This window comes from Nothobranchius furzeri, chromosome 1 (assembly GCF_043380555.1).
Source record: "Nothobranchius furzeri strain GRZ-AD chromosome 1, NfurGRZ-RIMD1, whole genome shotgun sequence".
In the NCBI taxonomy this organism is placed as follows: domain Eukaryota; kingdom Metazoa; phylum Chordata; class Actinopteri; order Cyprinodontiformes; family Nothobranchiidae; genus Nothobranchius; species Nothobranchius furzeri.
The window spans coordinates 90,824,495-90,837,460 of record NC_091741.1 but is presented as its reverse complement, the minus strand read 5'-3'; the positions used below and the strand labels follow the sequence as shown (position 1 = coordinate 90,837,460).

The 12,966-nt window shown below is 38.2% G+C and overlaps 1 protein-coding gene and 1 long non-coding RNA gene across 5 annotated transcripts in view; one reads left to right on the top strand and one right to left on the bottom strand.

Annotated features, from left to right (window-relative positions):
* Positions 1 to 668: 668 nt before the first annotated feature.
* The window catches only part of ahnak (AHNAK nucleoprotein), a 34,187-nt gene continuing 21,889 nt past the window's right edge, over positions 669 to 12,966 (top strand). For all 4 annotated transcript variants that reach the window (XM_070551336.1, XM_070551335.1, XM_070551339.1 and 1 more), the window contains exons 1-5: positions 669 to 932; positions 7,999 to 8,061; positions 12,308 to 12,366; positions 12,492 to 12,648; positions 12,734 to 12,960. In XM_070551336.1, the coding sequence (XP_070407437.1) occupies positions 12,492 to 12,648; positions 12,734 to 12,960 (384 nt within the window). In that variant the 5' untranslated portion in view covers positions 669 to 932; positions 7,999 to 8,061; positions 12,308 to 12,366. The remainder of the gene's footprint in view (positions 933 to 7,998; positions 8,062 to 12,307; positions 12,367 to 12,491; positions 12,649 to 12,733; positions 12,961 to 12,966) is intronic.
* LOC129162865 (uncharacterized) lies at positions 1,757 to 2,403 on the bottom strand. Its single transcript, XR_008562855.2, has 3 exons — positions 2,345 to 2,403; positions 2,096 to 2,142; positions 1,757 to 1,963 (listed from the first exon to the last, which is right to left on the bottom strand). It is a non-coding gene; the product is annotated as an uncharacterized lncRNA (long non-coding RNA).

The window sequence follows — 12,966 nt, the reverse complement described above, 5'->3', positions numbered from 1 at the left end:
TCTGGCTCAGCTCCCTCTTCACCACGACAGATCAGCTCAGCGTCCGCATCACTGCTGATGCTGAACCAATCCGCCTGTCGATCTCCTGATCCCTCCTACCCTCACTCGTGAACAAAATTATGAAGTTCTGTAATTCAGGGTGGTATCATTACCTCAAAAGGCTTTGGTAGAACGTATCTTGTAAACAGACTCATACCTTCAGTATGTGAAAAAAGCAGTCATTCATGAGTCATTAACTTGATGATAACGTTGAATCAGTTTGTGTACGGTAGTTTAAGTACTTTAATGACATGTTTATGCCATTGTCTGCCACATAATAGCCACTTTGTGGTGTGTTACTCTGTGTACTTCACTGTCAATCTGACATGTACACCTAAAACTAAACTGATTAAAATCTTATTTACAGTGTGACAGAGTTGAATAAAGACTCGGCTATGTGTATGTTTTAGGAAAACTGCTAAATTGTTGATTACAAATGCAGTTACCAAACTGTAAATATATTCTTCCTCAAAGTCAATCTGGCATTCCTTGTTGCCTGTCTTTGCAGCTCTCTATGTGGAACAGTGGGTGGTCCCAAATCTGAGGACCACTCCTTCATATGGGTCCCCTCCCTTGTAGTCCCCTCCCTCTATGAAGCAGGAGCCCTACCCATCTCTCTGTCCAACCACTCTGCTTAGCCCAGAGTAGAAGCCACACAAAAAAACAGAGGCTTAAATCAACTCGGAGCAAAGGAGGGAGGGCAAGAGGAGGGGGAGAAAACGCCCTGGAAATCTGGTTGATAGAGAAATAGGAAAACAGCTAGACTTCTGACAGACTGCAAAGTTGTGACAGTGTGAAAGTGTTCTTCTTGGGCCGGGAAGAAGGGGAGAAGGCACGTTTCCAAGGATGCTCAAGCTGATGTGAGGCTTCTTGGGCGCAAAGATTGCGCACAGGTAAATTTGCAGCAGTTTCTTTATTTAGTGAAGTGAAAGTTTTTTTGACCACTGAACTTTGGCGTCTGTTCTTTGATTTGAACCTAACTGTGGTACAAATTTCCATTTCACAACAATGACACAGTTTAAAACCTGAGTTGCAGAAGTGTTCAAGTTGTCTAAAAATAGTGTTTCAGTGTGTCAGGGAACACTTGAGTATGTGTTGTTAGACTTTAGCACATGTGCTTATCTGTGACTGCAGGTTTGTTTCAAAAGGAGGTTATGCTTCTACTACTTTGGTTTTTATGTTTGTGTTCCTATTGTGTAAGGTGGCACTCTATTTGTTTGTAAATCATTAAAAAGAATCAATGCAAAGTAGGGCATGAGGAGTTGTACTCACACCCACATGAACGCACAGGGTTTTACTGGAGTTGCGCACTTCACTTTTAGCTTTAGCAGTGGTAGTTAAACAGGCACACCAGTGTTAACCCTCTCAGGCTCAAAATAAGTTTTGATAAAAGGACGAACAACTAAGTCCTTCAGGGGTACTTCTGAGTTAAAAAATGCTCATGACATATGTATGTGGAGTAACCAGGTAGGTAGGTTTTAACTGTTTCTAAATCTGCAACGCCTGCCTCCAGAGGGTTAAATCAACATAATGAATTCAATGTGATTTTAGACACAAATGAAAATTTCATGTGTGTGCATTTTTATGACTTTGTTTTTCTGTGGTGATTCACCTTTTGTGCCAAGAGGAAGCTTTAATTAATTTATAGGAAAGAAATCTACAAATCTAATCTGCAACAAACCAAAAGACTTTGCGAGGAAGTGAGAAAAGATAAAGAGTCCAGGCTGGTTGTGTTATGTTGTAGAGGTTGGTGTGCTTTTTCTTATCAGTCCACCATTGTGTTTTTAAGTTCTGGACTTTTAAAAAGTAAAGGTACTTCCCTGCAGCAGCATGGGTGTGGATCCCTCTCTTGAACCTCCCTTCTCCAACTCCTTTTTTTTCTTCCCTCCCTTCTTGCTTTGCTGTCTCCTCAGAGAGGCACACCCTTTACAGCCAGGACAAAAAAAAAGATACAGAAACACACCGCAGACAGTTGTTGCAGCACGTCTCCTTTAATTTCAAAGTCTTGAATAGATATAAGAGCGTATGCATGCAAAATGAAAAGTACTGATCTTACCTTTTCTCTGACTGGCCAGGAAGTTGTGCAACGTTTTGGTATACGATCTAGAAAAATTCAGATTGGATCATTTTTATGGTAAAATATGTCACTGAAATGTAATGGATGTGTATCAAGATCTAATCTGTTTAGTTTTAGACCCAGTAAATACTTTTTAAATGAATAAAAAGTAAATGTTGAGGTGTGTAAATGTTTTATGGTTTATTTTTTCTTAAAGTCCTAAAGAGACGAGGGTTTTTTCCCCTTTACCTTGAGTTTCTTAACCTGGGCTCCATGCCAGGGTGTGCGGGGGAAAGGATGGGAGGAAGAGGGGGAAGAGAGTCAGAGAGCGTGTTAGTGTGTGAGGGGGGATGGGCGGGACTGGGGTGAGGAGGGGAGTTATGGAATGTAGTGGTTTGGAAAGACAAGCTAATTGAAACCAGGTTTGAGGCAAAGAGAGGGGAGCAAAGCTTTAGCACTTTTGGGGAAACAGGAATAAAGTCTTAGACACTGAAAAGCTGAGCACCTTTCTGAACTATATGATATCTGAGGGGCGTCTTTGTTACGTATCATGACAAAAAAAGATCTTCCGGTGCTTGATTTAAAGTATGAATTTAAGTTGCAAAAGAGGATTACAAGATGAGACCTAATCCTTTGTAGAACCTCGGTTGAAATTTCACTGTTGGCATTTGCCTTCCTTCATAGCTCCCTCTTGCCACACCCAAAGCTCTGAGCTGCTTTCTGCACAGCTCTGTACAGAGTGTTTACCTCACACACTTAAACTACGTTTAGTGCCTTACAGCCGTAAATGTGTGGCATGTCTCAAATTGCCCTTGTCAGTGTGATTGATGATGCCAGTCAACTTGAGGGGCCAAATTGTCACATGGAGCTAAAATCTTTCGGAAAACTTCTGTCAAAATTTATATTTGAAGTCAGTCAAAGAACCTTGAAGGTGCGTAACTAAAAAGACAGGATACATAACAAGCGTTATTCAGATGCTAACATTTTGTTCCAAACTGTCAAAGGCTGAAATGCTTGTCAGTTAACAGCGTTTCGGTTTAGCCTGTGGGCAGATGCTGTTTGTCTAAATACATCCACTGTCTACCAACACTGCAGCACAGAGCCCACATTATGTTTTCACCTGAACTAATGTAACCCCTTTGGAATTTTAAAAACCATACAAGGAATTTATCAAAGATCTCTGCTGGTCACATTTTACTTAGTCATGATTAGAGATGTAAGAAAATATCAATACAGCAATACATCGGGATATTCTTTCCTGCAATATTTTATCAATATTCAAAAGCTGTGTATCGGATTTTTGCAAGAATTTAGATGCAAACATTTGTGTATTGTTTTTCTTTTGGTGCAATTCAAAAGCAGACCACTAGCGAGCAGCAGTGTGCAACCGGTTTTGTTTCTACCACTGAAATTTAAATTCCTTTATTATGGTTCAAATAACTCATGTTAAACATGTTACGTATCAGTTTGGACTGTTTATTGAATTTTCCTACAATAAATTCAATGTAAAAAATCTCTAATATTGTCTAGCTGAATGTATATATCGTATATATACATCTTTATATATATATATATATATATATATATATGTGCGTGATATATTCTATCATCTCCCCTGTATCGCGATACTTATCGTATCGCCATCATTTCGCCAATACACATCCCTAGTCATAATAGTGACAGTACCAGCTGATTGCATTTTTCATTCACATTTGGTTGCACTTGCCATCTGCAGCATCTTAGGGGCACTGATGAGAAGGTCGTGCCTCATGATTGCTAGGCGCCTTTTGGGTGGAGATGATTATTATGGTACATGTTTTGTTAGGGAGCTGCTGACTGACAGCAGGAACAAGAGGAGTGGAGCTACTCAAACGTGCCAGAGTGAAACTTAAGGAAACTGGTCTCGAGCACACTTCCTCTGCCATTTCCGCATGGGCTTGTTGAGCTGTTGGTTAGAAAAAAAGGGACAGTGTGGGTTGACAAAAAGAGGCTGGTGGAAGTCGTGAATTAGTTCCAGTATAGCTCTTGGAACTAACTCGTTGTTCGACCTAAAGGCTTGGTTCAAGCTCAGATCCCCTTCTGTTGCAAATAAGCATTTTGCTGTGGTGTTTTGCTGTGGTGTCCAATTTTAGATTTAGTTCTGTGAGGCAGTTCAAAAGCAGCCACTCCCTTCCCACCCATCCATTGCTGGTTTGGAATGTTCTATATGTACTCAATACTCTCTGGAGCCCTTATCATTTCTGCTGCTTGCCTTGTTGTTGAAAAATAGCTTTTTGAGTGTTTTGATGAGACAGCTAACACAAGTCACACATAATATACCATGCCAGGACACACCCATGTGTGCGTATGCAATTCAGGCTCTGAAATTTGCAGCATTGTCTTTGGCTGGGCTTTAGCACAGATCTCAAAAAGGGTGTGAGACATTTTGTTCTGATAAGCCAATAACTTACACGATTCCTCTTCTAAACATCTGCATCACAGAACATCCCCCAACACCATAAGTCTTATATAACTGCTGCAGTACTGCACACACCCTGCCTGGCTTTCACCGTTTGACCCGTCATGTTGCTCCATACGAGGAATGGCACGTAGCATCTGTTTCCAAAACTCTTTGGAATGGGTACACGAGAACTGGAATGCAAATCTGGAAAAGCATTCAGCTGTGTTTAGGTTTTCTTTATCTGGCACTGGATACTCAAGGTTGGCACCCATCACTTCCAAACATGCTCTTCTGCTTTAAAAAAAAACGAATGGGCTTTAAATCTAAATGCACATCCTCTGCTCTGCTAGAAATATGTGTTCTGCAGCTAAACAAGAGACCTTAGGCCTTAGTATTTATCCAATCTGCTGTTCTGCCCTAAGCCCCCTTCCTCCATGAATGGATTTATGTTTGTTTTACTGTAAACAGCAGGTGTGCAGGACTAGGGTTGGGTCTAAAGGAATTACATAATAAACACATTTTACCATTGTTGTTTCAAAATAAGTGTTATTCTCTCTGCCTCTGGGTTTAGGTAACATTTCTGTTTTTTTCCATTATTTATGACTGTTCATTGCTCAATGTTCTTGGCTCTGAACTGATCTGCTGGCTTGAGATCAGGATCATTTCTCATTTCAGAACAGAATAGTTTTTTTAAAATGTTACTTAAGTATTCTTTCAAACTCCAACATTGCCAAACCACATTTTGTGATTTCATAAGAGTGCAATTTGTAAAAATCTTCCCCAAAGCATTTATCAATAAGGAAAAAGTGGGAGAACCGCATATAGAAGGAATTTAAAATAAGATCCTCCCTGCTTGTGTGTCAAAGGGTATAATATACATCAAAGTAATAACAGCCATGAGCTATCCCACACCTCTTTAGATAAAACCCTTCAGTTAGCATTCTTCTGAGAGTATATCATATAACCAAAACTATAAATCACATCACTGAAGGATGAGTTGCAGTGTGCTTTCAGTGCTGGTTGGCCGTGTTTGTGATCTTGTAAAAGCAAGAGAATAACTTTTTTATTATTTTTTTTCCCATTTGTTTCTTGACTCCTACCAAAGTCACAATGGTTTAATCAGCAGTCGTCCAAACTGGCGTCAGTGGGAAAGCTTTGGTCTTACACAGGACTTGTGGTTTCATTCAGGGTTATGTGAACACTGAGAGCAGACAGAACCCATTTGTTTTGATGCTCATTCCTTTCATATGCGTCATACATTTATAGCCTATCTGCTTCTTCGAGGGAGGACTGAAGGCCGAGGCCTGGTGTGTCTCTTTTTCTGTTTATTTTACTTGCTGTGTCAAAGTAAAATGCAGTGAGGGGAACAGGGAGTCTATTCTTGTTTGGACCACAAGACCGATTCTGGTTATTACTACTTGTTACTTCTGTGACTCACGGCACTAAGGTCTTATTTATGCTCATAATCAAATCTCATCACTTGCCAGCTCTGCTGTGTTTGATATACTTAGAGATACAATCTAATCTTTGTCACATTGCCCCTTTTTTGTGCACCAAATTGATTGGATCAAGCATTACGCTCATTGGACGAACTTCAACCACTTATACGTTTTCACTGCACTGTGACCTACTTAAGTGAAGATTACAAAAGGTAAACAGTTATGTGCCCTCAGGAGTTTGTCAAAGGGGTGGGACGAAGAAATGAGCTAGAAGGAACGAGTGTGTTCTGCTGTTGCGTCAGTAAAACACATGGGTGAAACGACAGTCATGATTGTCATTCTAACCATAGCAATTCAGTCCATCCTTATCAGAGTTCATAGCTCATTCTTCATTTAAAAATGCATTGCATGGTGCTTTTCTTTTTCTGAAAGTGTTTTGGTCTATTTGAGCAGAAGCTGTAGGTTGGAGGTGTGGTTGGTTGCGGGCACTCATGCAGAAATCAGGGTGGGCTGTGTAGAATGAAGTTGGAATTAGTTTGAGAGAATGTAGACATTTCTTTGGAGTTAGTCACTGTAGGGAGAGGCTGGGCGGCCTTCCAGCTGGCCTGACAGCTCTATCAAGGAATGTGTTTGACTGGAGGGCTGGGTGGGGTTGTGTAGTGAGCTGCAAACTCCACTAGTAAAGTCACAGAAGCAAGGCAACGTGAATGTTGTTGTGGCGTGAGTTGCTGTATTTTGTTTTGGACAGCACGGGTTCTCATATGCTTTCACCAATGTTGGTGCTCAATACTTGTAATCTGTACCTGTACAGTGTCACAAAGGCCCAGAGGGTGGGGCATCTTATATTATCATTTGAGTTGATTTAAAATAAGATAACAGTAAAATGACTATTCCGATACTTTTTCACAGGTATAAAAATCACCTTCCACCAATAATCTCTCTCAGCTTACCTTTGCAAAATGTCAGTTAGATGACACCTGAAGGAGTCCTGACGTGGCAGCCTGATTAACTCATCTCTGTAACAAGAGTATCAGCTGAAAGTGTGCACAGCTGCTGTTGTGTTGATCTATGCACACAAACATGACAACCATGTACTGGTTCTACTCAGCTAGTTCATTATTAGAATAATTCAAAATGACTATCAATAACAATCGATAAAAAAAAATACATTACTTTGCAGTTAAGCAACATGTTTTAACACTTTATCCTAATGAACTAAATACATATTAAACCTAGAAACCTAAGAAATATTTCTAGGTCTCGGTCGGACATTGTTATTCACCAGTCATTTCCCAAAGTAATGAACACTTTAGATTATTAAACATTGGGCATTGTAAAGTTAATAATGGCTTGGAGAGAATATTTCTGGGGACATGTTCCCACTGGTAGATGACTTTCTGCAAACACACCAAGTCTGGTTCTGTTTGTACTCTGGCTGAAAGAGAAGGCTTTGTTTCACAATGCACCACTAGGTTGACACAATAATAATCCTTGTAAGACCTTTAAGAAGTTGGGCCAGTTACAGCGAGCAGAAGAAAGATTGACTTGGCACGAAGAATTGACATGCTTTTGTACTGCACAAATTTATAATTTGAGCTATGGAAACGGCTCTGTGGTGGTGCATTTCCTTTCTGAATTCCCTTAAATCTGGATTTTCCCTTTAAAGTCTCATTATAATTTTTGATCCTGGGTAGCTTGAGTAAACAGGTCCATCTATTCTTCCTGTCTCCTAAAATTAGGGCAACACCTTACAAGTATTAGGACCTATTTACTTAAAGGGAGTTTTACATGATTGCTCAGTATTGCTACCAATAGTGGGGATGAGATGCTTGTGTATGGAGGCCAAAATGTATGTTTTACTTCATGTGCACTTTTGGGTAACATATGAAGAATACATTTCATTATTTGAGCTTGTGATTGAAACATGACATGTTATTGCAGAAAAAATATGCAACCTCTATTGAACCTTAACAGAATTTTTTTAGTTTTAATTTTCATTTACAAACTTTTCTTTTTGTTTACAGAAGTCAAGAATTGAGCACACAAGCAGCAGACAGACGCCCTTGGCTTTGCTTGAGCAATCCAAGGTAAGTGTCCATCAATGTAATATCTAAGATCAACACACCACATCTGTAGTTAGACATACAAAAAAATCCTTGAACTTCCCTCACCCCAAGTTAAGATGATCAGATGTCCCACAAATTGAGACACTGTCTGGATTAATGACACGATTCCGCATCATGTTTAAATCTTGCATTTAAACACAAACCAGAGGCTGTAAATCAAACTAGAAAGTGGGACTTTAACACAGGTCCGGAGTGCGTGGAGCACTCACGTGAGCCACCAAAACACAAGGAAACAACCAAGTGAGCATGGAGGACGGAGAGATGAGCGTGGGTTAAAGGGAGAGACTGACAGTTGGTACTAAATTATGTGAGAACATGTTGGTCAAAAGCAGGGCTGCCAGCAATTAGACAGTTTCTGGGTTTGTGCCATTTTAAAAACATACAAACTAAAATATTTTAAAACATTAAAGAAATACTGAGAGAATTGATTTGAAGGATTGATGACTCATTCTCAGAATTTTGAGAAAAAATAATCTGAATTCTAAGAATAAATCAAACTTTTTCAGAGATTAAAGGCAGTGATGGATTTCTCTTCCCTAAATATCTACTATAAGAAATATGAGATGTAGATATTAGTGGAAAATTAAATATTAATCTACAAATGTTTACTGGCACATTTAATGTCATTGTGTTGTGGGAATTTAGTACAGTTATTCAATGAAAACTCTGAACCTGCATTTTGTATTGTAGGCCTATCTAGATTGTTAAAAAGTTAATTGTTTTAACATACATTTTAGCTAAAGTTATTCAGAGCCACTGTAGAAGGTGCCTGAGTTAGTTTGTTGTAACAAGAGAGGAAATGTGAAAAAGCTAAAAGCTTTTGCTGTTGTAAGTGTTTAAGTGGAATAGACGTGAAATATGTAACAATAACAACAATAACAACAATATTATGTATATTTAACAGTTATGTTAGAGCTAAAATGCCTAATGGACCTTTTTCTTCACTTACTTTTTTACTTCATCTCATTGCACTGGAATTTTTCGTTGCCCTAGTATCTGTGCCACATGTTGGTCACCCTACTCTAAATCCAGTTTATTTGTAAATCACTGATTATAAAACAACAAAGTGTACCAAATTGCTGTACAGTAAAAAACTCAAACATTAAAGAAATACATTGGCACAAAGACCAATCAGCATCATCATCAGCTTTATGTATAATGAACTTTTCATCAGCTAGAAGATTAACGCAAGTGCAATGTCACTTAATCTATGTACTGCATGGCCAGACATCAAACTACTGTTGGAATGTTTGCCTTTGAACCGAAATGGTCATGTGATCACTGTGTTCAGCAGTCAGAGAGCCTTACTTGTGAAATCCTGACATTTGGCCATTGTGGCTGTTTGCACCCCTTTTTCCCCCACCTTTTTCCTTTAGCAAGTGACCACCTGCTCCATGGAAACTATTTTTATCATGTTAAAGGTTTGACAAGCACACAGTTTGTTTGATTTCTATTGAAAAAAAAATTGAAAATAAATATGTTTCTGCACGTCAACAACATGGCATGTAGAGCCTAAAACGTACTGTGGTTGTATTTTAATAGCAGAAGCTTTAGTCTGGCATGCTTCCCCACACCCCCCTTTCCCAAGACACATACCAGACCCTAATAAAACATGACAGACTGACAAGCTCCTCTGTCTCATTTTACTTTTATTGTTGAAGGCCTCCATTATTTTTTATAGATTTTAATTATTCGTTTTATTCTTGGTCAAATGCATTTTTTTTTCTAGACAGCCTTATTGAAGTTCCTTTACACGGCATGACAGAATAACATGGTAAATGAGAAAAAAGGAGAAAAAATGTAGAACAAGTTGATTAAGTTGTCTGATCATTCAGAGTCACATGCTGCTTGTCTGTCTTATGATTTCAAGATCAAAGGCGTATTTATTCAGTAGCTGTTTACAGTACAGTCCATATCTAATCACATATGAGTAATCTGAATCAGGTTTATTGCTCTACCTTCAGCTGTTATTTATGCAGCATAGAAGAGGTCTTTAATGTTAAGCTTGTGCAGAGACGCTGAAAGAAGGGATACATGATGCTAAACCAAAACAAATCATGTGAATATTCAGTTGTTCTGAGCAGTGTGGAGAGGTTTCTAAAGAAAAACATTTTCTATTTGAATTTGTAGACACATTTTTTAATCACTGCTCATTAGTTTTACAATTTCTTGCAGTATTTTTTCCATTTTTTGTCTTTTATTGTTTCCATTTCTTCTGTATCTCCCCTGTCTCTGTTCCTTCCTCCCATCCATTAATGCTGCATTAGCTTCTCCCAAGACTTGTTTCTAGAAATAAGACTGAACCATTCATTTTTGATCACCAGAAGGTTTTAGTCTAAAAAACAAAATTCTGCAGGAAAAAAAAGATTATAAACAACAATATTAATTATAAAAGGCACACAAAGCCAAAGTGATATAGAAAGCTTTTTCCTGAGACACTGTCTTTGGGAATGAGAGGTGTAGAAATCAACAAAATGTGTTTTATTTTTCTTTCATCTAAATGCTAAATAAATAAAATTGTGCATTGCTTGATGGCTCATAATTTACTACCTTCTCTAATATTGCCAGTAATCCTAAACAAAAGTAAAATAAATTTAATCAAGTGAAAAGCACAAGAATCATCAGTTATTTTGGTCCTTTTTTATTGAAATAATCAAGACAGGTTGTAGATATGTGAACTGTGTTTTAAGTAATAGTAAAAACTTTTTTAAGTTTGTTCAGTTAAAACAGTGAAAGGGCGATAAAAAAATTCTATAGCTTAACATATGGCACAGTTAATGCCAAATGTTTGCCCTTGTATCTCACTGAAAGTTGATGCTTATTATAGTCTATCTTGAGATGGTCACATTTGAAGCCTTGGTTGGGTCACACTGAAAGCCACAATGAGCTGAGGTAGAAAGGTAGAAAACATTGGAAAAAGAAGAGCACATGTTTTCGATACCTGCAAATTAATCTTGGCTTATAATAACAACCTACTTTCTGACATGACACTCTGAGTGACCTTGGTGTGTTAAAAACGTCCAGAGAATCTGCAAAAGGCTATTTTAGAGAGTGGTTTAGTATTACCTCAAAGCATTGCATGCATTCTCCAGCATCCCTAACACACAAGAGTAGTCTATTTATTGACTTGTGATAATTAATGGTTTAACTCTTGGAAAGTGTCCCACGTGTGTTGCAAAATCTGTCAGACAAATCTGCATTGCCAGGGTTTTAAAAGCACATCTTACAGGAAGACTCATTTAAATACGTACATATAAATGAACGAATAAATAAATAGATGTGTGTGGGTGAGTGAGTGTGCGTGCCTGCGTGTGTGTGTGCACGTGCACCCACACGTGTGTGTGTAAGTTTGTTTTATTTTCGATGTGAAGTAATATTGGTTTCCTCACAACTAATCAGTTTCATGTTACTCCTAATATTTTTTCAGAAAGTAATAAAGTCACTCTGGAATAAGTGTGTAGAGAAACAGTGTAATCTATTTCAATATGATTAAAAGCAGGAAAAATATAATTGAAATGTAAATGTTGTGTTGCTAGTACTGCTTTGTGGCCAGCAACATTGGGCAGTTACACACCCAAACTCTAATGGCAGCATATTTCCTCCCACTGCTTCATCAAACTAATCTGGTTGGAAATTGTTCAAAATGATACAAAATAAAATTACAGGAAATATCAACTTAACATACAATGACAGTGGTTTTCATAAACAAAGAGAATACCCAGTCTTATATGGGCATATTCCTCTGTATACTTTCTTATTTGCAAGGTAATTTGGGAAAGGTATGCATTAACACATAACTTTAATCCCTCATGCTTATTACCATGTGTATATTTCTATAGTGAATTTTTGCACTTTTGTGTTTGCTTTTTCATAAAGCCGGGCAGCTTCATCTATCATTGCTCTTTATATTGACTTTGAAGCTGGGGCACATGATTTGGCTGCTCTCCTCAGAGAAGGGTGTGGCCTGACTTGAACCAAATTTCCAAAACATACACTGTAGTTCAAGAGAGAGGGAGCTGGCAGAAAGAGTTTTACCTCCATCTAGTGGTAAGCTATGTGCCTTTTGACTGAGCAACCCAGCATATGGTAATGCTAAACCTTTGACCATGGCTATTTTAGACTTTTTTTTCTTAAAAGGAAAACTTTGTCAAAAACAAATTAATTATTAATTTGATTCAAACTTTCTATTGTTTTCTTCTTTATGCAGGAAAACAACAGCTTCATTGTTGTCACGCCAGGGTGGAAAAAGAGAAAAACAAAAACAAGGTATGTATTTCAAAACTGAGGTGCAAATAAAATATTTTCACTTAGTTGATCATGCATATAACTAATATTTTTAAATATTTATTTATTTTCCTTTAAATTATTTTTTTATGTACTTCTCTGTACAGATGGCCGAAGACGAGGATACCAGAGAGGTACTCTTTCCAGACTGGGAGGGTCCAGACAAAACTGGATTGACTATCGAACAGGCAAGCGGAGGAGAGCTTTTAGTAAAAAAAGTAAAAGGAGAGTCACCTGCAGCACGGTCTGGAAAAGTGTATGAAGGTAACTAAATCTTGTTTACAACTTCATATTGAATCTTTTATTTTGATGACAAATGTTAATATTGCTACCTCATCTTATTTTATAGGTGACCATATTGTGGGTGCCACTATTTACTTTGACAACATGAGCTCAGAAGAGACAGCAGAACTACTGAAGACATTGAATCGACACAAAGTTGGACTGAAATTACAAAACAAAGGAGACAAATCTCCTTGCTATTCTCCTTTGAGCACACCATGTCGTTCCCCAATGGGCACTCTCACATGGGAAGGGAAGACGCACTTTGGGGGATCAAGTCCAGATGTCATTCTCGTAAGT